Source organism: Pipistrellus hanaki (genome assembly GCF_964339955.1).
Source record: "Pipistrellus hanaki genome assembly, chromosome: X".
NCBI lineage: Eukaryota > Metazoa > Chordata > Mammalia > Chiroptera > Vespertilionidae > Pipistrellus > Pipistrellus hanaki.
The window spans coordinates 63499428-63525860 of NC_140524.1; the positions used below are offsets into that span (position 1 = coordinate 63499428).

At 40.1% G+C, this 26433-nt stretch overlaps 1 protein-coding gene and 1 long non-coding RNA gene across 3 annotated transcripts; one reads left to right on the plus strand and one right to left on the minus strand.

Annotated features, from left to right (window-relative positions):
• Window positions 1–633: 633 nt before the first annotated feature.
• On the minus strand, window positions 634–26433 carry NOX1 (NADPH oxidase 1; the record flags this gene model as incomplete). 2 transcript variants are annotated; one of them, XM_084869670.1, is made up of 13 exons in its annotated part: window positions 634–1034; window positions 2016–2140; window positions 2334–2480; window positions 2907–3069; window positions 3323–3558; window positions 4514–4606; window positions 11733–11865; window positions 11952–12133; window positions 12236–12387; window positions 12738–12822; window positions 13385–13495; window positions 22929–23024; window positions 26374–26433. In XM_084869670.1, 13 exons carry the CDS (start codon window positions 26416–26418, stop codon window positions 908–910), a joined length of 1695 nt encoding a protein of 564 aa, XP_084725796.1. In that variant the 3' UTR covers window positions 634–907. The 2 variants fall into 2 exon arrangements, with proteins under 2 accessions (XP_084725796.1, XP_084725795.1); XM_084869669.1 differs by lacking the exon at window positions 13385–13495 and having other exon boundaries at window positions 26374–26418.
• Window positions 4485–13423, plus strand: LOC311614717. The gene is made up of 3 exons (XR_014793703.1): window positions 4485–4633; window positions 11724–12110; window positions 13329–13423. It is a non-coding gene; the product is annotated as an uncharacterized lncRNA (long non-coding RNA).

The following is a 26433-nucleotide window of genomic DNA, read 5'->3' on the forward strand; positions in this document are numbered from 1 at the left end:
ATTCTAAAATGATTTATGGCTATTTTCTGAAGAAATGCTCCATGGACTTTGCAATTATTGTCACTTCTGAAGTTCTTAGGTTTTTTTAAAAAATATATCTTTATTAAAAGTATTACAAAAGTTCCCTTCCCCCATTGACCTCTTCCACCCTGTTTCTACCGCCCCCCCCCCCCAACCCTACCCTCAGGCCTTCATAGTACTATTGTCTGTCCAAGGACAATGTATATAAGTGCTTTAGTTAATCTCTTACCACCTACTTCCCTCTGAGATTTGTCAGTCTTTTCAATGCTTCCATGTCTCTAGATCTATTTTGTCAGTTTATTTTGTTCATTAGATTCCACATATAAGTGAGATCGTGTAATATTTGTCTTTCTCTGTCTGGCTGATTTCACTTAGGATAATACTTTCCAGGTCCCTCCATGCTATCTCAAAGGGTAAGATGTTTTTTATAGCTGCATAATATTCCGTTGCATAAATGTACCACAGCTTCTTTATCCACTCATCTGCTGAGCACTTGGGCTGTTTCCAAATCTTAGCTATTGTAAATAGTGCTGCTTATGAACATAGGGGTGTATGCATTCTTTCTGATTGGTGATTCAGGATTCTTGGGATATATTCCCAGAAGTGGGTGAAATGGCAGTTCCATATTTAATTTTTTTAGGAAACTCCATACTGTTTCCATAGTGGCTGTACCAGTCTGCATTACCACCAGCAGTGAACTAGGGTTCTCTTTTCTGCACATCTTCGCCAGCACTTGTCATTAAGTTCAGAAAACAAAACTGAATCCAACCAAAAAAAGAATGCCAGAGAGTCACGTTCTGGTCCTTAAATGTCTGCCCAGACCAAGTACGTTGTTGAAGATACAAAGGAGAGACTAAATGCAGACAATGGTCCTTATTTCTTTAAGTCAGAAATTTTCTTTGTTGAAATAGAATTGAGTCTTCCTAGGATCCAGACTGGAGTATTGGTGACAACATTTACGCAGGCACTTTTCCAAAGCCTGAGGACCACATAAAAAGACTCCCACCACAGACCTGCAGGAAAAGAATAGTTGGCTAGACTGTAATAAAGGTTGCAATGTTGTTAGAATGGAGAAATGAGGAGCTCTCTGCTACTGACAACTCTGCGTAGAAATCCAGTTGTTGACACCCTTCTCACATTCTTCATAGTAGTTTTCTCAGTTTTTCTTCGTATAAGCTCCAAATGAGCTTTCAGCCCTTATCACACTAGGTACTCAGCCTTGCCTATTCTATTCACAACATGTTCAGCTGTAGTGCCTGTAAGGGTTAAGTGCTAGCTAGACTAGTGAGCCAGGCAGCCTGGGTTAAAATCCCAGCTCTGACACTTGTCCAGCTCTGTGGCTTTGACTGTAGGCAAGTTTCTTAACCTCCGTGTTTCAGTATTTGCCCCCACCCTATAAAATGGTGATAAAAATAGTACCCACCTTATAGGATTGTTTTAAAGTTTAAATGAAAAACAGCTGCCATTAAAGCCATTTGTGGAATTGAATTGATGTTCACCTGCCAACTGTTCCTGGAATTTATCTAACACAATCAGCTTAATCTCCTCATCAGAATGTCTGACCTCGGGGCCCCAGGTTTTCCTGTGTGCTCTAGCATGTTTAAATGCTTCCAGAAATACTGAGGTCAGGTCATCAGCTAACTAGATAATACATCCCAAATCCTTGCTACTTTGAGGTCACTAAGCCAAAAGCAATGCATCTGAACTGTTCCAGTTCTATTTCATTTGGTAATACAAATCAGAACTGTCTCCTTGCCTCACTATTTGAATGGGGGGTTGTGGTGCAGCAAACATATTCTCATCAATTATGAGATCATGATCCTTATTTGGCTGAAATCTCAGATGGAATTTCCTCAGTTTTAAGCAAGAATCTAGGAATGGTGCAAATAGTTTCTGTCCCAGAGGTCTTTTTCCCAAGCTTATTCAACATACCATAATGCCTTTCCTAAACTCTAAGCCTGTAAACTCAACTAATGAGAGGAGAATACACTTACTTGGGGTGGATGGTAGCTATTGTAGAAAACTCTTTATCCCACATAGGTCTCCCAAAGAAAGTTTTGTGTTTCAGACCTGTCAGGATGTCTGTGGCTTTGTCAAAGTTTAATGCTGCATGACCAGCCTGGAGTCAGAGAAATAAAAAGTTAGAAAAAGAAGGTGCTGATAGCTGTCTCTTCCTTCAGCCACTTTTAAGCTTGAATGTGAGAGTGAGAACAGATAGGACACACAAAAAATCATTTCCAATCAGCACAACTTCTTTTGTCTGACATTCAGCTTGCACACAACGTGGTAATTAGTGTATTGTTTGAACTCACAATGTTGTTGTCCCATCCGGTGAGGAAGAGACGGAAGTTTAGAAACCCAACTTTGCCTGATTCCTCCATCTCCTGTTCCAGGGAAGCCAACAGGTCATTGAACCAGGCAAAGGCACCTGTCTCCCTGCAGATCCAGTAGAAATATATCTGGAATCACCAAGAGAGAATATAGCCTTATTAAACGCCTTTTACAATGTGCATTGTGGTGACATGATTGGGTAGATATAACTGTATATTTGTTGATCAAGTTTAGGGTGACCTGAGAAATCACCTCTACAGAACAGCAGACCTTAGGCAGCTCAAATGTACAGAGTCCTAACAACTTCCCTTCTGGAGAAAGACCACCCGCCAATGTCATTTTTGTTTCAAGGTAATTTTAAACTCCAAATTGAAAATGAAGACCCTATTCTTATGGTCAATCTGTAGATGCAGATGCCTTGGCTGAGAGAAGTGATCACTTGCTCTCATAACTCGAGGGAGAGGTGCTCTCTCATCAGTTGTAAAGAGCTTAGCCCATGAAAGTAACGGCCTGTCAGGCCCAGGCCAGAGGAAAGGCGGTATAAGGGAGTGTACCGTTTGTGTTTTGAGGTTGTGGTCTGCATGCCGGAATTTGTACCAGATGGACTTCAAAATGGAAGCAAAGGGGGTGACCCCAATTCCTGCTCCAATCAACATAGCCACTTCATACTGAAAAACGTCCTCACTGGCAGTGCCAAAGGGACCGTCCACCTCAATCCTGGCAGAAGACAGAAGGCAATAGGCAAGTGAAGTCTCACCTCCACCCCCAACCTCAATCACCCTCCCAGAGACATAGCAGCTACCATGGCTGATTTCAGCCTGTTTTGTTTTATTATTATTATTATTATTATTATTATTATTATTATTATTATTATTTTCTATTGTACCAAACAAGGCTCAGTGAGGAACTGTATCCTCATATCTGCCTGTCTGCATCCTGGTCTGGGTCTCTGAAGCTCTCTAGGACCTACTTGGGAATTGGTGAGTGCTGTTGTTCAAAAGCCTTTATGAGATTTTCTGTCCAGTCCCCTGCTGCTCGGACATGAATGGAGAAGAAGTCTTCCTCTGGAGCAGAGGTCAGAGTAAAGGGATGCCACTCCAGGTAGGAGATCGAGGGGCAGTTAACAAAAATATACTGTCCCACTTCCATGCTGAAGCCACGCTTGATCATCTGCAATTCCAAAACTTTGGATGGGTGCATGACAACCTATGAATGAGGCAGAGAGACCAAAGGAGGCAATTTCAAATGGTGACAGGAACAGGTAGATAACGTAAATTAATAAAGCTGAAGGGCTGGTGACAGTGGTGAACTGTTAGCACAAATGCTTTCTAGAGGGAATAGCAGTTACTTCGTTCAGGCAATGGTTACACTATGGAACTGACAGCGTTATGAGGTTGCATGATTCTTCAAGAGAAGCCAGAAATGCAAATTTTAATGTAAAAGCCTCCATCCAGATTAAGTGTTAGCAACCCTGTTTCCCCAAAAATAAGACAGTGTCATATATTAATTTTTGCTCCCAAAGATGTGCTAGGTCTTATTTTCAGGGGATGTCTTATTTTTCCATGAAGAAGAATACGGTACACATTTATTGTTAAATGAAAATAAAGGAAATTTATTACCTGTATACGGTACGGTAGTATGGTAGTTGTCAACACAAACCAGACAAACTGTGAATCCTACAGTATCAAGAATTTACTCATTTATTCAATGACAATCATGTCATCACCTTCTGGAACATCATCATAACAATCCAATTCCTGAATTTCCTGGTGAATTTCTTGTGACTCCATTTCTTTCAGAATCAGTGGACCAAATCTCTCATGTTTAGCCTAGGGGGGGCCTTATTTTCGGGGGGATGCCTTATATTTCACTCAAAAGGAAACCTGTAAGTAGGTCTTATTTTCGGAGGATGTCTTATTTTCGGGGAAACACGGTAATTCATATTTCTAAACAATGAGTGTGTGGGCCAAACAAAACATGTCTGGCACTAGTTGCCTGTTTGCAGCCTCCGACATAGACCCATGTTGATGATTTCTGCTAAACCCCTCTTCCCATAGTTCTGTCCAGCACTGAAGGAACTGAAGTATGTTACCCCCAAGATTGTTTAATAACATGGCGATTTATTCCTTTAATAGGGAAGATGAAAGTGCATATGCTTTACCTTGGTAATCATAACCTGTTGCTGGGAGCGATACAATCGGAGGATCCTTTCAAAGAAATAAAGAACACCTGGTGCAAGGATCCACTTCCAAGACTGCGCAGAAACAGAGTACAGAATAAGGTTACACATTAATCTCTTCTTTAGGATTTATTTGTGTAGCAGTCCATTCCTTCACTCAATAAATATTTATTGAGTTCTCTGCTGTGTATCATTATTAAGCCACTAATTTCACAAAATCTTGAGAACACAAATGGAATGGAATAAACTATAGCAGTTTTTTTGCTAATCTGTTACTCATAAAACAGATCACTTCCTGAAATTTTATAGGTCTAACCAGGAAGCAAAAGAAAAGCACAGAAAGTGCTAGTATACAGTAAACACAAGGTGTTCCCCCAAAGCATATATATTTTTATACATTTATAAAGTCAGTATTAACATACAGTTCATTTTTAACAGTTAAAGGAAATTGAGTTGTCAGCTATTAAAGTGTATATATAATACATTTTGGGGGACACTACTTATATGTAACTTAATTTTCAGAATCTAAGACTGTTTTCCAGGATAGCTTGCCCAATCTGAAAAACCCACAGAGAAGGTAGATGTGAAATTGAAGCAGATGATTAACAACAAAACAAGCCCTAGCCAGTTTGGCTCAGTGGATAGAGTGTTGGCCTGCAGAATGAAGAATCCCGGGTTTGATTCTAGTCAAGGGCATATACTCCAGGGGGAGGCAACAAATCAGTATGTCTCTCTCACATTGTTTCTCTCTGTATGTCTCTCCTCCCTTCTACTCTCTCTTTAAGAATCAGTGGAAAAATATCCTCGGGTGAGGATTAATAACAACAATAACAACAAAAAGCTGCCCTGGCAGATAAATTCAGTGGTTAGAGCACATGTGTCAAACACACGGCCCACGGGCCAAATCCAGCCCGCCAGGCCTTGCAATGTGGCCCGCACCGCGCTGTCATCACTGCACTCCGCTGTCAGTTTATGACATTGTCAGTTTATGACTGTTCAGTAAACCATTCGGCCCGCGATTTAGGCTGGATTTTAGATTTTGGCCCCTTCTCTGATTGAGTTCGACACCCCTAGGTTAGAGCGTTGGCCCCACACACCAAAGGGTCGCAGGTTCGATTCCCCAGTTAAGGGCACATACCTGGGTTGAAGATTCAATCCCCAGCTCCAATTGGAGCTCGCTCTCTCTCTCTCTCTCTCTCTCTCTCTCTCTCTCTCTCTCTCTCATCAATGGGGAAAAAAAATATCCTCAGGAGAGGATTAACAACAGGAAACTAACACAAAAGGGAAAGTAAGTGGCTGACACTATTGGTAACAATGTATAATATTTATCATCACCTCTTTTCTCAGGTGCTCAAAACACCTAACATGGTAATATAGTTTTTTTCTTTTTTAATCACCAGAGGATATTTTTTCCATTGATTTTTAGAGAGAGTGGAAGGGAGGGAAGAGGTGGAGGAGAGAGAGAAGCATCAATATGAGAAACCCATAACTGGTTGCTGCACACATCCTGTCCAGGGTCGGGGGTGGAACTGCCACCAAGGTAAGTGTCCTTGACTGGGAATTGAACCCATGATCCTTTGGTCTCTGGGCCGAAGCTCTAATCACTGAGCAAAACCAACAGGGCTGGTATTATACTTTTTATCTTGTCTACATGTTTGTTTGTTTGTTTTTTCCTGATCTTTTTTTAATTTCTTTATTGATTATGGTATCACATAATTGTCCTCATGCCCCCATTCCCATCCCAAACCCCTCTCCACATATGCCCCCACCCCCCTGTTGTCCGTGACCGCTGGTTAGGCTTATATGCATGTATACAAGTCCTTTGGTTGATTTCTCCTCCTCTCCCTTCCCCTCCCCCACCTTCCCTCTGAGGTTTGACAGTCTGATTGATGTTTCCCTGTCTCCGGGTCTGTTTTTGTTCATCAGTTTATGTTGTTCATTATTTCCCCTAGATTCATGATATCATGTGAAACAAGACTTTGTTTTTAAAGCAGCCTTTTTATCCCTGAAATCATTTTAAATGTAGCAAGTTGCTTCCATATGCACAGGAACTACCAGAAATGTATTTTCTAGTAATGCTAAGTCATGTCCTTTCTTGCACAATTATTCAAGTGTAATACATCAGAACTGTGTGCAATGAGGTTTCTCATGCTGTTTCAGGTAAATAACTTCCTTAGGTCTGTCTGGGTAGAAAATGGGCAGAGATGTAGCTAGTGTACCTGAGAGTGGGCATTATACAATTTGATGCTACTTCTTATATGCGAAAAATCCCCAACTGATTTCAGAAAAACTGGGGGGGGGGGGGGGCGGGGAATTAAGAAATGACTATTTTCCACTATCAACAATGTGGAAAATTTTTTGGCCTCAGAACTAATCAGAGAAATCAGTAATAAAACTAAATAGCATTTGAGCCCCTCAAATTGAAAACTGCTTTAAACAATAATGCCCACCATTAACTGGGATGCAGGGAAATGGGCACATTCACATGTGCAGCTGGTGAAAATTAATAGCATCTTCCCAGGGAGCAATTTGGCAATACATCTCAACATCCTGGAAAGCATGCCTTCTCTTTTACCCAAGAATTTCACTTCTAGGAAATGGAGCATGAAGAAATAATTAAAGTGTGCATAAATATACAAGTATAGTAATGGCCACAGTATTTACTAAGAAAAAAATAACAAAAATGATATACCATACAGATTTTTATCAATAGCAAAATATTTTAATTTCTCTTTGTATTGAAATATGATTGATATATATTATGTTAGTTTTAGGTGTACAACATAATGATTCCATATTTGTATATATTGCAAAACGATTATCACAGTAAGTCTAGTTAACATTCATCACCTTACATAGCTACAAAAGTTGTGTGTGGTTTTTTTTATGATGAGGACTTTTAAGATCTGCTCTATTAGCAACTTGGAAACATGCAATACAGTATTATCAACTTTAGTTACCATGCTGTACATTACATTCCCAGGACTTCTTTATTTCTAACTGGAAGTTTGTACCTGCTAACCATGTTCACACATTTACCCACCATTCATGCCCTGCGTCTGGCAACCTCCAATCTCTCCTCTGTATGAGCTCAGTTTTTTTTTTTTTTTTAAAATAGGTTCCACATATAAGTGAGATCACATGGTATTTACCTTTGTCTAACTTATTTCAATAAGCATAATGCCCTCAAGGTCATTAAAATTGACCATCTAAAAAGAAAACTGGTGTACTGTACAACTTTTTAAAAACCGATGTTTCAAAAGAATATTTGACAACAGAGGAAAACACCCAATGATATAGATGAAGGGGGAAAATTATTACATCTAAGTGGTAGATCTCTATGAAATTTTTATTTTCCTCTAAATATGTTTTTACATTTTCCGAACTTTCTACAATAAACATGACTTCTTTTTATAATTCTTAAATGGGGAGAATGTGAAGAGAGTATTTTTTTAATGTTTATGGAAGAAACAAACCAATATATTAAAATAGATAACAAAATTGGTATTCTCTCCCTTGGGGTATTATATAACCAATCAAGCAACCCTTGAGTTTTAAGTATCCCTCCAAATAGGCCAAATATACCTTATCTCAGGTAATGTACAGGGAAAAGATAGATGTTGGTGTGCAATGTGAAATCGGGGATTAACTGCCTTAACTAGTAAGGGGCTGATCAAGCTTTTATAGGTTTCTGTTTTTAAGGGCTTCTTAAATAATACAGAAGGTCTCTGGTTATAGCCTCCAAGTTCCTATAACTTTTGAAATTAAGTGTGCTGTTAACATATGGCAGGGATGTCCTTTTCAAATTATTTTTTAACAAGTAATACATGTAAATAACATGTAGAGTGCACAAAATTCAAAAGTACAAATCTCCCTTCCATCCCTGCTCACCAGCTCTCCAGAAGCAGACAATCAATGTTATTATTTTGTAAATCCTTCTGGAGAATATGCAGTTAGGTGACAATATTACATTAAAAAGCAAATGGTAGCAGACTATATACATTGCCCTGATGTTGTTTTCATTTCACATCTTTAAATTTTAAAAAATTTTCAGTCCTTACATGTGCGTGTGTGTGTGTGTGTGTGTGTGTGTGTGTGTGTGTGTGTGTGTTTGATTTTAGAAAGAAAGGAAGCGAGGAGAGAGAGAAACATCAATGTGAGACAGAAACATCTGAGTTACCTCTGGTATGCACTGGGGATCAAACCCGTATCTTGGCAACTTGAATATACCCGCAACCTGGATATATACAGCATCCAGGGTTCATTTAACATCTTAGAGACTGCTCCATATGAGTACCTATAGAGCTGCTTCTTTCTCTTTAATGGCTACTGAAAACTCCCGTAATTATAGGAAAGTCTCATGATTTAACTAGTCCTCTATTGATGGGCATTTATTTCCAGTATTTTGTTCTATCCAGCACTGCTACAGTGAATAACCTAATACATGTTAACACATATGCAAGTATATTTTTAGAAAAAAAACTCCTGGAGGTAGAATTTTAAAATTTGATAAATAATGCCAAATCACCCTTACAAACAGTTGTATAGCTGCACACTCTCACCAGCAATGTGTGGGAGCATTGCCAACACAGCACATGAGCAGACTTTTGTATCTTTGCTGATCCATTTGTTTAAAAAAAAAAAGTATCTTAATGTAATTCATTTCTTCCCCTATGAAAAAACATTTACTATAATTTAATACATTTAAGATTAACACATATTGTCATTTCTTTGATCTTCTATATTTTTTTATCAAGTTGTTAGGCTTTTTCTCATTAATTTGTAGGAGTCATTTATTAATTAAGAAATTAGTTTATGGTCTATAAGTTGTAAATACTTTCCTACTTAGTAATTTGTTACCTGTCTTTATTATTTATAATGGGTTTTTTGGGGCTACAGAAAATTGTTATATATATAAAGAGGTAATATGCAAATTAGGCCAGGACACCATAACAGGTCATGGCAGGACAGGGGAGGTTGTGTGCGCAGGTGAGGCTCAGAGTGGAGATGGAGACAGGGGGGCTGAGGGGCCTGAGGCTGGCCAAGCTGCCACACTGGCACCAGCAGCCCCGGAGTAGATACAGGCAGGGGAGCAGGGGAAGCCTGGGACAGAAGTCAGGCTCAGGTCCTGGCTGCCCACAACACCAGTCAGGCCTGACTCCCATGGCGGCCCCTGGGGTGCCTCCTCCCATGGCGGGAGGCAGGGCACCTCATGCGATTTCAATTGCACACTGGGCCTCTATTATATTATATATAAAGGATAATAAATTTGAATATATATTTATCCAAATTTATTATGTTTCCTTTTCTGGCTTTGAGCTTTTTTTAAAATCTTATTCAGAGAATATCTTTATTAATATTCCAATATTAGAAAAAATTTTCCATGTGGCCTTAGGGTGCTTTTATGATTTTTTTTAACATTTACATTATTGATCCATGCATCCTTGATCCATATTTTAATGTAAAGTGTGGAATTAAGATACAGCTTTTTCACCCTAGATGACTATCCTATTAACCTAAAAATATATTGAGCACTTTTATTATCTTTTTCACATTGATTTTAAATGCCAACTTTATGGAATTTCTTTAGGTATTTTTCCCATTCTAGATGAGAACTGAGCTATTGTTCTTCGTTCTGCATCTGATTTAAAAGCTTTAATCATCCTCAGAGCATTTTGAGGCGCCACAAATTAACCTTTCCCTTCCATTTATTTTTTCATATTTTATGAGCAAATCAAAGTAAGCTGTAATATCCACATAATTACACTGAGGCACACTTGAGTTCCCTGGAACCCAATTTCTTGATCATCACTATCTAATAATAATTTCTAAGCATATTCTTATAACACTAATGAAAGCCAACCTTAAGAATGCTTTTTTAAAAATGTTGAACTCGCCGAGACGGGTTTGGCTCAATGGATAGAGCGTCGGCTTGGGGACTGAAGAGTCCCGGGTTCGATTCCGGCAAGGGCATGTACCTTAGTTGCGGGCATATCCCCAGTGGGGGGTGTGCAAGAGGCAGCTAATTGATGACTCTCTCTCATTGATGTTTCTAGCTCTCTGTCTCTCTCCCTTCCTCTCTGTACAAAATCAATAAAAAATATTTTTTTAAAAATAAATAAAAATAAAAATGTTGAACTCATAAAGAGATTAGGAAAGTGGTTAACCAGGGGCTGGTGGGAGTGAGGGGTCTGGAATGGGGAATTTTGGTCAAAGGGTACAAACCTTTGGTTATAAAATGAATAAGTTCTGGGGATCTAATGTACATTATGGTGGCTATAGTTAATAATACTGTATAGTGTACTTGAAATTTACTAAGAGAGTAGATCTTAAGCATTCTCACCACAAAATAATGGTAACTATGTGAAGTGATGGATGTGTTAATTAACCTCATTGCAGTAATCATTTCACAAAGTATATGTATAACATTCATCCACATTGTACACTTTGAATATATATAATTTTATTTATCAATTATCTATATATATAAAAGCCAAGCAACCGGAATGATGGAATGACCAGAATGACGGGCCCTCCACCCTGCCGGCCCAGCCAATGGACCCCCATCAGAGTGGGCCAGCCAGACCCCACCCATGCACAAATTTGTACACCAGGCCCCTAGTATTTCAATAAAGCTTAAAAAAAAAAAAAGAAAGAAAAGAAAAGAATGCTTTTTCCTGCCCCCCAAAATCATTGACTAGGATTTTACAGCTAAGTTTTGGGACGGTATAGTTGTTCAGAACACAGTCTTTGGAGTCCGAAATGCCTGGACTTGAATTTCAGCTCCACTAGTTTACTAATTTACTAGTTTACTCTTAGTGTGAGAGCTTTACAGTTTACTTCATCTCGGTGAATTCTAGTCTTTTTGTCCCAAAATGGAGACAGAAGAAGTACTTACTTTATAGGTTATTGCTATGCATAAATGGGATCGTCCATATTACACAGCAAACCTGGCCCATGGTAAACACTATTAATAACATGGGCTATCATTATTGCCTTTTGAGAGGGTTTCACAACATGTACTAACCATTAGTCATTTCTCTTCAGGGTGCTCTGCTAATGCTAATCCCCTAGCCTGTTGCCAGTGATATTGGAGTTCCTTGATATTTTGTGGATATATTGGTTGAACTAATAATGGTAATAATAACAATACAAATAACAGCTCCTAACAAGAGTCTGTCCTTGTCCATAGGATTTTTACCTCAGCGGAGTTCCCTTCAAATTGGGGGCTCTTGCAATGGAAATCATGATCATCCCACTTCTCAAAAAACTCTGCACACCTAGAAGGATGATTCTCCTTTATGCTTTCTTCTGTTTGACCCCGGACAATTCCACTGAAATAGATGAAGAAGGACAGTTTAGGCAATGACTTATGCAAGGTCAGGGGCTAGAGCATGAGAAAAGAGTCTGAGGACCTTACCCAATGCCATGAATTCCTAAGCCGATGAAGTAAATGATAAAAATATGATGTGTATACCAGAAGACCTCAAAATAACTTCTCCGGATAAACTCCATAGATGAAGTCACCATGAGAACCAGAACTATTGTGATGATCACTCCGGTGAAACCAGGAATGCTGGTGAGTGTCATATATATCACTGTCTACGAAAGGAAAAATGTCAGCCTGACACAATATCCACCAAGGATATCATACTTTTCTGTTTGTGGCCAAAGCCCAGATGCTTTGCCATTGAGTCAACTCACCATGTTTGTGGTCTGCATGGGATTTAGCCAAGAATCCCCCTCTTTTTCTTGAAGAGATAGGCTGGAGAGAACAGAAGCAAGGGATCCATCTGTGGACTGATGGCTTCTGTCGTACCGTTCAAAGTTAAACAGGTGTGCAACGATGTGAATAGCTAAGTGCAAAGATGAAAAGGATTGTGAGAAGTATCCCAGGAACATCATGGCAGGCATACCCCACTAGAACAGGAGAATACTGTATATAGTGTCTAGCAGAATGCCAAGTCTACAGAAGATGCCCAATAAACCTTTATTGTAGAGAGACCCAAGACCTTTCATTCATGCTCACTCTGTTCCCAAAAGAATAGAATGTGAGTTCCATGAAAATAGGCCTAAAACAGTGCCTGGCAAATAATGCCGGGTGTAATATACATTTTTTTTTAACAATTACTAGTACATGCATGGATGTAGGAGACTTAACTCTGAATGCCCAGAAGCCTATAGTTTTATGGTTTGCCTCAGTTACCTGTGTGTAGGCAGATCATATATGCCACCAGCTTATGGAAGGTGAGGTTGTGATCCAGTTGCTTTCTCAGAGTACGCCTGCAAAACTACAAATATAAAGTGCTGGAGGTCAGATTTCTCCCAGGCAGCTTTATGAAATTCACCAATCCATAATCAACATGCCTTACACAGAGATGCTAATACTCACCCACCCTTGTCTATACCCTTAGCTACCAAAGGAGACTTCTGGCTTCCATTCCTAAGGCCTGGGTGTTGGCTGACCAACTAACAGTCCAGGGTCTATTTTTTTTTAATCTATAAGCCTTTATTTATAAATCATAAATGATGCATACTTCAGAGTGGTTGTGAAAATTAAGAGAAAGTTACATTTTACACTATAGTCATTTCCCATCCTATTTTTAATTTTTTTCCTAAAAACCCTGTGATGTGTTTGCTTTCCCCCCCCTCCCTATAGATTTAGTTTAATTGAAAATCTTTATAAACTGATGTTCAGAAGAATGCCCTAAAGGAAATATAAGATGTATTGGTATTCAGAAAAGAAACTATTGTTCTTTGACACTTTACCCTAATTCACTTTTTTGCCCCATTTCAGTGTTCTAAGTCACCTTCTTCAATGTAAAAATTGACCTATGAGTGGTTGGGACTCACTGAGCAGGTGCCCCTCAGGAAGGAGAGCAGATTCCGACACATGGGAAACAGGATCAGCATGCTGTTAAAATTCAGGCAGCGAGCAGATGCTCTGGCCCAGGCCAATGCCGACTAGAGCAGAAGAAAGAAGACACCATCAGCTGCTTCATGTCAGCATTTAGCAGGGAAGTATGAGTCCAGTCTAGTTGTCTGAGACCTGGAAATGGGCAGGCTGCAGCTTCCTCCCCTCTTTCTCAGTAGCTAGGACAACCAGGCCAGGTTCTCTGTTTGCAAATAACTGAAAATTTGCTGAACTTAATATTGAATTGAGAAATTCCTGTGACAATGATTTGGAAATGCTTGACTATACATTTATCAATATGAAAGATAACAGGATTTAATAATTCCATGTTAACGAATACATTCTATGGATGTAATACTTTGCAACTAGTATATTGCTTAATGCACTCAGTTATTATTTTGTTGTTTTCATTTGTAAAACAATCTTGAAGATCATATACACTCTTATTTCATTTTAAATAAAGCTTATCTGGTCTTAGGTGACCCTGATAGTGGTTCTCAACCTGTGGGTCATGACTCATAGGTTGAAAACCGCTGCTGTAGAGCCTAAGACCATCGGAAAACACAGGTATTTACACTACGATTCATTAACAGTAGCAAAGTTAGTTATGAAGTAACAATGAAAATAATTTTATGGTTGGGGGTCACCACAACATGAGGAACTGTATTAAAGGGCCACGGCATTAGAAAGGTCGAGAACCACTGATTTAGAGATATAATTGAAGATGGTAACTGTTTTTTCTCTTTTCTGTATTTTCTTTTTTTTCCCCCTGTGTCCCTTTTTTAAAAAAATAAATTTTTATTGTTCATATTATTACAGATGTTCCTTCCCCCCTCCCTCTCCATTGCTCTCCTCCACCAGGTTCCCACCCCACCCTCTGCCCTTTCCCCACCCCCCATTGTCCTCATCCAAAGGTGCACAGTTTATGTTCAGTCTCTTCCCACATCCCCTTCTCCCCTTTTCCCTAAGAATCGTCAGTTCACTCCCCTTCCATACCTCTGATTCTATTATATTCAACAGTTAATGTTGTTCATCAGATTTTTTTTTAATTTCCTTGGTTTTTAGATTCAGTTGTTGATAGTTATGTATTTGTTGTTCATAATTTTTATCTTTATTCACTTTCTCTTCCGAAAGAACCCCCTTCAGCAATTCATATAATTCTGGTTTGGTGGTGATGAACTCCTTTAGATTTTTTTTTATTAGTGAAGCTCTTTATCTGGCCTTCAATTATGAGTGATAGCTTTGCTGGGTAGATTATCTTTGGCTGTAGGTTCTTACTATTCATCACCTTGAATATTTCTTGCCATTCCCGTCTGGCCTGCATGGTTTCTGTTGAGAAATCAGCTGACAATCATATAGGTGCTCCTTTATAGGTAACTACCTGCTTTGCTCTTGCTGCTTTTAATATTCTCTGTCTTTTGCTCTTGGAATTTTAATTATGATTTGTCTTGGTGTGGTCCTCTTTGGATTCCTTTTGTTTGGAGTTCTGTGTGCTTCCTGGACTTGTAAGTCTAATTCTTTCACCAGGTGGGGGAAGTTTTCTGTCACTATTTCTTTCAGTATGTTTTCGATATCTTGCTCTCTCTCATCTGGGACCCCCATAATTCTGATGTTGGTTCACTTGAAGTTGTCCCAGAGGTTTCTTACATTATCTTCAATTTTCTGGATTCTCTTGCCTTCTTGCTTCTGCGGAGGAGTGTCTTCTGGCTCTTTATGTTCCATATCTTTGACTTGATTCTTGCGATCTTCCATTCTGTTTTTAGGACTCTGTATAATATTTTTTATTTCAGACAATGTATTCTTTATTTCTTGTTGATCCCTTATCATTTCTTGTTGATTCCTTATTAATTCTAGTTGATCCCTTTTCATATCCTCATAGGTCTTATCGACCTTTTCTAGGAAATTCTTGATAAACCTTATAAGCGTAGATTTGAACTCTATATCCAGTCACTTTTTGTCCTCCATTTCTTTCGTTTGTGATCTATTTCGTTGTCTTGGAATTTTCACAGCTTCCCTGAGGGGGCAGGGTTTCAGGGTGGAGCCTACAGCCTTGGCTTCTGTCGGCCCCGCCCTATGCGGCTCCTGAGTCTCAGGGTCCTTCAGTACTCGCTGCAAGCGCCTCTGAGAGAAAGATGCCCTTGATTTTCGCCTGCTACCAAACAGTCTAGGCTCTCCCCCAATAAGCCCGGAACTGGGGTTCGGTTCAGTTGGAAGTGGGATTGGAGGTGGCGTTCAGAGCAGTCTGGAGCCCCTGTCTCCTTCCCGCCAGGGCAATCCCGCGGCACAGCCAACCGTCCCTTCTCTGTGCACAATGTGCGAGCCTCCGGGACCTCCTTTCGCTGCTCCTCTGGGGCTCCACCTTACAGCCCAGCTCCCTATGGATGAGCCTGGGTCCCCGGGGTCTGGCCTAGAACTGGGATTCAGAGCAGTCGGAACTGGGGCCCAGCACAGTTGGAGCTTTCATCTCCTTCCCGCTAGGGAACGCCAGCCAGGCACTCAGCTGCCCCTCCTCTCCGGCTCCGTCCTCTCCGCGCACACAATGTGTCTCCATACCTTAGGCTTTTATAGCTCCTCTGCTCTTCCTTCTGGTTTTCTCCTTGCTTCTCGTTGTAGAATTTCCAGTCAGTCGACTTTCCTGTAGTTCTGGGTAATGTCCATTTTATATTTTAGTTGTATTTTATTGAAATTGTTGTGTGCGGCTGCGGCTAGGTGTTTACCTGTGCAGCCATCTTGGATTCTCCTCTTTTCTGTATTTTCTAATGTAGCAATTATAATCATGTAATCTTTATATATAAAACCCTAATATGCAAATAGACCGAATAGTGGAACAACTGAACAGCAAAACAGCCGGTCACTATGACGTGTGCTGACCACCAGGAGGGCGCGCGCAGAACATGGCAGGCGTTGGCAGCAGGTGGCAGAGCGTGGAACATGGCAGGCATTTGCCGTAGGGGAATGGTGGAGGCGAACAGGGACAACAGACCAAGGTGGAGTACCAGTCGCTATCATGTGGGGGTTACTGGAAATTCTTTGCTCCTGTGCACTGCCATCCCACACAACACTCACACCTGTTGTCGGTGGCAGAGCCACCACTCACACCTGCTGCTGGTGCCTGGCACCAGCCCCAATCACCCTTCAAGGATTCTCCACCTCCCCCTGCTCTTGAGGGGTGATCTGGGTCAGCAGCCATCTCTTGTACCAGCTGCCAGTGATAGCCCCGCTTGCACCAGCTTCCAGTGCCAGAGCTGCTGCTCACACCCAGTGCCAATGCCAGCTCTGTGTTGTTAGTGGGTGCAAGTAGGGCTGGTGCCATCAGCCCATGGGAACAATGGTGGCAGTAGGAGCTGGGCAGCTGGCAGACAGGGGACCAGGGATTGCTGTGAGAGGGGCTGGGTGGTGGCACAGAGGATGGGCCAAGACCCGCCTCTGTGCCCACTATAGCCTTGCAGCCCACAGTTCCTTTCAAAGTGCATGAATTTGTGTACTGGGCCCCTAGTATTCATATAATAAATCAATTAAAATAAAACCTCTTATATTAAAATGTCTTTAATAATTGAATAAAGCCTAGGCAAAACTAGTGAATCTCTTAAAGCAAAAATGTTAAACTTAGGTAGAGATTTGAAAAGGGACAACTTCTTAGAATAGAATTTCAAACTGATTTCCTTGAGTGGCCAGGCAACAGGCATCAAGATCAATCTGATCCAGCAGTAGAAGCTGCTAGAAAAGGAGACAAGGAATCAGTTCTTCAAAGAAGTATTTAGCCCAGAAACAGGTTTAATTAGGTATATACTGGAAAGAGTATGCTCAACTCCATGGTAGCTAAATCCAATTTATCTCAACTCTGTACAAGTGGTTTTTGAGTTGGTTCCATGTACTAGAAACTGCAGGCTATGGAGTATGACCATCTTAGAGCAGCCAAGCAATTACTGTTGCAGTTCAGCTGACTGGCTGGCCTTACATGTGTGCCTGTCAATGACTTACTAAAAGGAAGAATATGGGTTAGAGTTAACAATTTCTCAGCCTTTTTTTTAGTAATCTTTTTGGCTCAAAAGCTATTTTTCCATAAACCTAAACCTCGAGAAATGCTACATGTGTTTAATAAGCCAGATAAGATCTCCCTCACATTCATAATAGAAAGAGAGTTACATTCATAATAGCTTAAAATGTCAGACAGTGCAATGAACAAGAGCTGCCCTACTGTTTTCCATTTCTGGCTCTTCCATATGACCTGTGTTTCTCCCTCAGCTAAATCATACTCTGACTGTTTTTGATAGAAACAGTTTGTTCCACTTCTAAGTAAATTTTCTCTGCTCATCTCAAAGATCCTACATTTCCACATTGGTCTCCACATCTTGCTTATTTAAGTCTCAGAGGTTTCTTAAGGCTAAAATTGACAAGTGAATTAAAAATACAGGACTTCAATTTCAAAGCTCCATATTTTGTGAGGGCCATTCGTATAGGATGAATCCTTTTTAGAAAAAATCGCTTTGATGTTGTTGTTAATCCTCACCTGAGGATATTTTTTCCATTGATTTTTTAGAGAGAGTGGAAGGGAAGGGGGAGAGAGAGAGAAAAACATTGGTGCAAGAGAGACACACTGATTGGTTGCTCCCCAAATGTGTCTCTCCCCGCCTCCCGCCACCCCTGGGGCTGAGGATTGAACCTGTGATCCAAGTACATGCCCTTGACTGGGAATCGAACCCACGACCTTTTGATGCGCGGGCTGACACTCCAACCACTGAACCACACAAGCCAGGGCTAGAACAAATCTTTTTTCCCATTGCAGCACACTGAAATATCCCAAATTATGTTCACTTTTCATCATCAACACTAACCGATATTCTAATTAAACTGCTGCTGCCTTTAATGCCTCATTGACTATGGACTTAAATTCCTTCCTCTGCTACGTGTTTGTTGTACTTCATACTGAATCAAATAACTGCATTTTCCTAGAGGGAGCACAAGTTTAAGAAATATCCTATGGAATGATTAAATAAATTATGGCACATCAATGCCATGGAATGCTATGGTTCTTAAAAGGATGAGAGCTATATGCGGTGGTATAGGTATAGTAAATGTTTTTACAATAATAATCAGCCTTCGGAGGAGACAAGGGTCTTTATTTCCAGCATTTGCCATGGTGTAAATACTCCCACTATGGCAGATTTCAAAATACCAACTTGATGTCATTGAACGCCACTGAAAGCTGGGTAAGAGATGTACACATCTGGCTACTGCAAGCTGGTATAAGCTGGTTCCAGCATTTCACCTGTCATATAGCAGCATGGAAAGATATCTGTGATACCCTAAGTGTGGGAAGAAATTTCCAGCTAATAATTACAACGTGATCTTTTTTTGATTAAAAATATTTTTAACTGATGTGTCCTACTGTTGTGTTTATCAAAACTCATAGAATGGTACACCAAAAAGAGAAATCTACCTCAAAAACAAAACCAGACCCATATGTCTGATGCATTTGTGAATGTCTCAGTGTATTTATGAACACTACACACACACACACACACACACACACACACACACACACACACCAAATTATTAATAAATAGTTATCTTTTGGGAGTGTGATGGGAGGGTAATTTTCACATTTATACACTTTTCTGTCATTTGATCTCATGAAGCATTATTTATAATTGATCTTTTAATAGTGAGGACCTTTAAAAATGAAATAACCACAGGAAATCATCATGATTCATTTTTCTGCTGCTGACTTTTTGAACATAAAGCACTTCAGTTCTTAATAACTAGTCACGTTTATTGCATCATTCTCTTAATAAAAAGCTATTTTTAAAACAAATTAACACTTCCTTTGGAGTTATAGTTTCCAAAGAAGGATCAAGAGCCAACATTTAAAGTGGAAAACAGCAGGGTAAAAGAAACTGAACAGAACATTCAAATTAATTGTGATCTCAACATGGATCCTTTGACTACAGAGAGAAAAGAAGGTTGTGTGTTTTTTTTTAAAGGATAAACTATCTTTAAACATGTACATTGGGTGGGTCTTTGTGAAAAGCTAGTGGAAAAGGCAATGTCAAGCCCTGGCGAGTGTGGCTCCAGTGATTGGAGCATTTTCTCTTGCACTGAAGGGTCTCCAGTTCGATTCCCAGTCAGGGCACAGATTGTGGGTTTGATCCCCACCCAGTCAGGGTGCATACCAGAGGCAACCAATTGATGTTTCTCTATCAAATCCATCTCTTCTCTCTCTCTCTCTCTCTCTCTCTCTCTCTCTCTCTCTCTCTCTCTCTCTCTCTCTCTCTCTCTCTCATTCTCCTTTCCTCGGGTGAGGATTAAAAACAAAGAAAAGGGCACTGTTAAGATGAAAGTGATTTAACCAACCCCCTCACCTGTTATCCTATATAATAATAGGGTAATATGCAAATTGAACGGAAGGATGAATGGTTGCTATGACATGCACTGACCACCAGGGGGCGAATGCTCAACACAAGAGCTCCCACAGAATGAGCGTTTCTCAGCCACATGCAGCAACAGTGGCAGGGCTAAGGATATTGGATATCCGACTGAGGCCTTGGCCTGCTCCCCGCTAAGCCATCCCGAGAGGGCTCCCAGACTGCAAGAGGGTGCAGGCTGAACTGAGGGACTCCCTCCCTTCTTCCCCTCCCGCTGCCTGCCCAGTGCACAAATATTGTGCACTGGGCCTCTAGTTACTGAATAACAGACCATAAGTAGCAGTCACATTCCCTTCTCTAATCAGGTAGTGTTCAGATTGATGAGCCTGTGAGAGAGCCATTCTCACCTTCATGTTTTCCCCTGAAAACTTCTACACCAATGTGCACTACCCACCCCTTCGTCTTCTATTATTTTTTATATTAAAATTGGGATGACATAACATAAATTTCAAGTGTACAACTTTATAATATGACAACTGGTACTCTTTTGTGTGCTCGCCACCCGAAGTCAGTCTCCTTCTGTCATCATGTATTTGACCCCCTTTACCCACTTCATCTTCCATCCTCCCCCACTCCCATTTCCCACTGGTAACCACCATTCTGTTGTCTGTATCTATGGATTTGTGGGGTTATTTCTTTGTTTCTTTGTGGGATTTTTAAAATGTACATTTTTATTGATTTCAGAGAGGGAGAGAGAGATAGAAACATCAATGATGAAAGAGAATCATTGATCGGCTCTTTCCTGCATGCCCTCTACTGGGGATTACACCTGCAACCCAGACAGGGGCCCTTGAACAGAATCGATCCCAGGACCCTTCAGTAGTCCACAGGCCAACGCTCTATCCACTGAGCCAAACTATCTAGGGCTTTTGTTTTGTTTTGTTTGTTGTTTTATATACCACATATGAGTGAAACGACACAGCATATGTCCTTTTCTGTCTGATTTATTTCACTTACCATAATACTGTCAAAATGTATACATGTTGTTACAAATGGCAATACTTCATTTTATGGCTGAGTAGTATTCTCTTGTACAGATGTACTACAGCTTCTATTCTTAATCTGCCACTTCCCCAGCCTCCTCCATCCTGTTACTCTGACCTGACCCCGCCTTTATGAAGGCCTTGAGTTCTGCAGCTCCACTCAACCCTACACACCTCTCTTAGTATCCCTGTTTGATGGAAGTTATTTTTCTGTGTGATCATCTACAGTAGTAGTTTTAAGTTGTTTGTTTTTAACCAGTCTCTTAAAAAATCATAAATAGGAGTCCATAAAACAGATAAAGCTGCTTTGGTTGAAGTAGGGGCAGAGGCAGGAGCCTTCCCCTCACACCCAGTAGGAGCATCTGTTTCTGTGGAAACCAGTTTGAAATCCACTGCCTACTAGTTTATTGTTTGTTTTCATTAATGGGTCTGGGGAATGTGCCCCAGATGGGGCTGTTAGATTTAGTGACAAAAACACAGAACACCAAGATAAAATTGAACATCGGATTTAAAAAAGGAGCAAGGTATCACCCTGGTTTTCGAAAGTTCACGTTTTTCCACTTAGTTTTTGCAAAGGATCTACATTAATACCTTTTCTGCTAACCGAGAAACAACAAACAAACAAAACCCAAAGATGGTTCTGTTTTGATTTTTTTTTTTAAAAAAAAAGGTTAAAAGAGAAAATAGTGTTCAGCATTTGTTTTGCAGTCAGCTCTTATAGAGGCAAGTGTGCACCCTGAGCAGGAGCTACCTCAGCACCAAGCCCCCATAGCTTTAAATTGCGCCTGTGAGCACCTATGCTTGATGCTGATTCATTAGGTGCACCTGTTAGTAAGGTGTGTCCTAAAATACCAGAGTTCATAAGAGTATTATACTTAGCATAAAACCAGATGTAATTAAGCATATTTGGTATGATTTGGTAGGTTATTTTGGGGGTCTAGAAATGCTCAAAAAGTTTTCCATATAAATTAATGGTAATTGCTTCTTTGATTCACACCATTTTGGCTTGTAAAAGATTTCATAGGAATGCTCTACTTTCAAATTGTGGGAGAAACCTATCAATATAATTTTTTTGTTTTTTTTAGTACAGCAGATCCTAAAATAAAGTCGTTTTATTTAAAGTCATCCATCTATCTATATCTTAAAAGGCCTGTGGTCATACCATAATGGCATCACTACAAAACAACTGATCACCAGGAGGTTCATGGAGCACATCTTGCAGAGCAGGGCTCAGGCCAGGCTGGAGGGGGGCTGCACAGTGAAGAGGGCCAGCAAGGCAGGCGGTGGGCAGGAGGGGGCGGTGAGTATGGCACAGGTCCCCAGGTGGCAATCTGAGGTGCTCCCACAGCAAGAGGAGAAGCGGGGGTGCATGTGGCAGCAGGAGGAGGCAGTGGGTGGGAGAAGGGTGTGAGCTGAGAGCATTGTAGGGTGCTGGCAGCGTCCATGGAACTTGTGAGGCTGTGAGGTGTTGCTAGGCAGTAGACATGGCCCTAATGTGCACGATTTAATCACGCACTGGGCCTCTAATACATATATATATGGCTAATATGTGAAGTGTCCCTTCTGGAGTTCAACCATATGTTCAATAGCTCGCTATGATGTGCACTGACCACCAGGGGGTGGTGCGGAACATGGTGGTGACACAGGGCACCGAGGGAGCGAGGGAAGGAGGAGACAGGGAGGTGGGGAAACCTGATTGGCCAAGCCTAGGGAGCCTACTCATGCAGGAATTTTGTCCACCAGGCCTCTAGTTTAGTTATAATATTGATGAGTTGCCATGGAAACTTAACTCTTGTTTATACCAATTAGCCTATGGTAAAATTGGTTTTGTTATACATTGTTTTGCTTGAAGTTGTAGAACTAATTGATGATGATATTAAGTGAGGACTTACATATTTTGAATACTTATACCAAAAAAATATTTGTTATTTTTCTGGAATTCCAATTTAACTGGGCATCCTGTAATTTTTCTGGCAACCCTAACCCCAGAGGAAATCAAGAAATTGGTTCTCAAAGGAGCCAGGGTCAGAGATAAGAAAAATGCCTAGATTCCTCATTACATCTATGATACTCACCCCCAGGATTTCTCTTGTGTAGTAGTACTTGTCTCCCTTCTCATATGACAGGAAGGCATTCACAAACAAGAAAACATTCAGCCCCAACCACATAACCTGGAGGAAGAAAAAAAGCAAAGAATAAAGTGAAATTTGGGTATGGACAGCAGGAGATAAGGGGTAGGAAATAATGTCATCCTTTGGCTATTTTGTGTTTAAATATTTTAATTTCATTTTAAAATACATTTTTACTGATTTTAAAGAGAGAGAAAAACAGATGAAAGATAAACATCATCCAGCTGCCTCCTGCATGCCCCCTACTGGGGATGGAGCCTGGAACCCAGACCTGGAATCAAAACAGTGACCTCTTGGTGCATGGGAGGACACTCAACCAACTGAGCCACATCAGCCAAGAGAGTCTGTTTACATTTTAAATGAATACAGTCTTGCTAGTATCTAACTTACTTTCAGAGTGAGTTAGAACTTTGAAATGTGCATTAGACACTAATGAGCAGGCTCAGCAAACCAAGTAAAATCTGGCTCACCATCTGTTTTGTATAGTCTACAAGCTAAGAAAGATTTTTACATTTTTTGTTTTCACATTTTTAAATACCAGTAGTTGGAAAAACATCAAAAGAAGAATGATATTTTATTGCATGGAAATTATATGAAATTCAAATTTCGGTGTCTATAAATAAAGTGGTATTAGAATTTAGCCACGCCTACTTATCTCTGTATTGTTTATGGCTGCTTTCATGATAACAGAGAACAAGTTGAGTAGTTGTGACAAAGACCTGCAAAATCTAAAATGTGTGCTACCCAGATCTTTACAGAAAACATTTGCCAACTCCTGAACTAGAGCGTTTAAAATATTACCTAAAAGAGTGCAATCAGTGACTAGTGAATTTCTAAAGAAACAAAGAATAAATTTAACAGCTGTAACAATACTCATCTGCAAAGGACTAAACCATTCCAGATGGGCTGGCCTCTTTAATTATACCCTAACACACATTTTCCTCTTTTTGGATTGTGTCTCTTTTAAAATTAACATATCATTGCTTTGGACTCATTTGAGCTCTTAAGACTGCTTTTGTCTATCCCAAGATCTGTCTCTGCATTGGCAAAGGGAGAAATTTGGAACCCACTGCCCAGTGCCTTAGAGACCTATCAATTGGACTCTAGTCAAAGCTTGGAGGTGCTAATTTGTAATTGATCAGGACTCCTGGCACAAGAATGCCTGCAATACTAATATATATCACTGGCCCCAGGATGAATCAGAACCATCTCAGCCCGGAATAAAGGGCCTTTAGTCTCAGACATTGCCCATTCAGATTCACTAGATCTGGACCGCTCACACACCTCTAGCAGAATAGTGATTTAATGGGTGATACTGGAGTCAAACTCCTTAGCTCGAATTCTAGCTCCACTACTTTTTTATCTCTGTAATCTTAGACAAAACTGTGATCAACTTCTCTGAACCTCCATTTCTTCACCTGTAAAATGAGGATAATAACAATATTTACCTCACAGCACTGCTGTGAGTCTTACATGAAATAATTCATGTGAAGTAATCAATGCAATGATGGGTGCAGAGTAAGAGCTCAATAAATGTTGGCTTCAGAGTTACATGGTTATCAGACTGTCTTTACCCATTAATTTCTTCCTGCATCCTTTCCAGAGATAAGTGTCTTCCAGAGACTCTTTGATCCTAACGAAAAAGGTGACGAAAGCCACAGATATCTCAAGATTCAGAAGATAGAGGAGAGAAACTAATTTAAAGGGAGCAGAAATATTTAAGGATCTGAGGGGGACAGAGAGGCCCAACAAAAAAAATTGTAGGTAAGCCCTAACCAGTTTGGCTCAGTGGATAGAGCGTCGGCCTGTGGACTCAACGTTTCCGGGTTCGATTCCGGTCAAGGGCATGTACCTTAGTTTCGGTACATCCCCAGTGGGGATGTGCAGGAGGCAGCTGATGGATGTTTGTCTCTCTCATTGATGTTTCTAACTCTCTATCCCTCTCTCTTCCTCTCTGTAAAAAATCAATAAAATATATATTTTTTAAATTGTAGGTAAGGTGGATGATGAAATACCGTGACATCTGAGAGTAAAGAATTCCATTTCCCATGGTAACTATCATTTCCTCTGATATGAATGAAAAAGAAACAACTCTCCAGGGGAACATGATTGCTCTCCACACCTTTTCCCCTAGAGCACCTGGCAGTCCTGAGAGACCCAAAGTAAAAAACAAGAGAAAAGAGAGAACCTTAGAAGGAGCAATGACATGAAGTTCCAGGTATGTGAGAAAGGACACAGGAAATCCCAGGCTCAGAGGTGACTCCGAAACGAAAGAATGAGTCAGGAAAGGTGTGTGTGTGTGTGTGTGTGTGTGTGTGTAAAGGTTCTGACCTGAACACTAGGGAATGGGGCTGCATAATGATTCTGCAGTCAATTCTGGGTCTCATTTTCCCTTGTAAAATTAAGGAGTTGATATAATACATATGCACTATGCAAAACCATAGTCTCTACTCCCACATGAGGCTACTAATCACTTGAAATACAACCTGTCCTGTTTGAGATGTGTTGTAAGAGTGTATATAAAAATATACACAACATATTTCAAACAGTAAAAATACAGGAATATAAATTATTGTATTAATATTTTCAATATTGGTTACATGTTGAAAGGATAATCTTTTTATATATTGGATTTAACAAATATATTGCTAGAAATTAAATTAAATTTATCTTTTTCTTTTTACCTTTTTCAATGTATTAGAAAAATTAAAAAATCACATATGTGACCCACATTATATTCCTAATATACAGTGCTGTGCTGATTATCTATAAGGCTCTAAGATCAGCTCTAACTCAAATGTTCAATAATTTTATTAAATCTTTTTTATTGCTTTGAGAGAGAGAGAGAGAGAGAGAGAGAGAGAGAGAGAGAGAGAGAGAGAGAGATTTGTTATTTCACTTATTCATGTAGTGGTTGCTTCTTATATGTGTCTGACCAGAGACTGAACCCACAATCTTGGTGTATTGGGACGGCACTCTAAACAATTGAGCTACCCAGCCAGAGCCTTATGAAATTTTGATGTAAGCACTATAGGAAGGATGGAGAGAATAGAATGCTCCATGGCATTCTAATTAGAAGTGAGATGAAAGAGAAAAAGAGAAGATAGGAAATGAAAACAGATTGAAATTTCAAATATTTGTGGCTTAAGAACACATTATTGTCTCTTTACCAATCAATTTCTAGAGTTGGATTTTTCCCCCTTCTCTAAAGTGGTGAATATATTGTACACAGAAGAGTATATAAAACATAGAGTTGGAATTCTAACTGATAATTGGTCTCAATGAGCCCAATATTGGCATGTAATCTTTCCCTTTCAGCCCCAAATATGAGCAAACAGAATGTCTCCTTACTCTGTTAAGATTAATTAATAGGCAGTTAAACATCACTTACCAGAACCAAAACTGAGAGCCAATGGTTAAGCAACCAGTTTGCCATTCTCAAGAGGTGGCT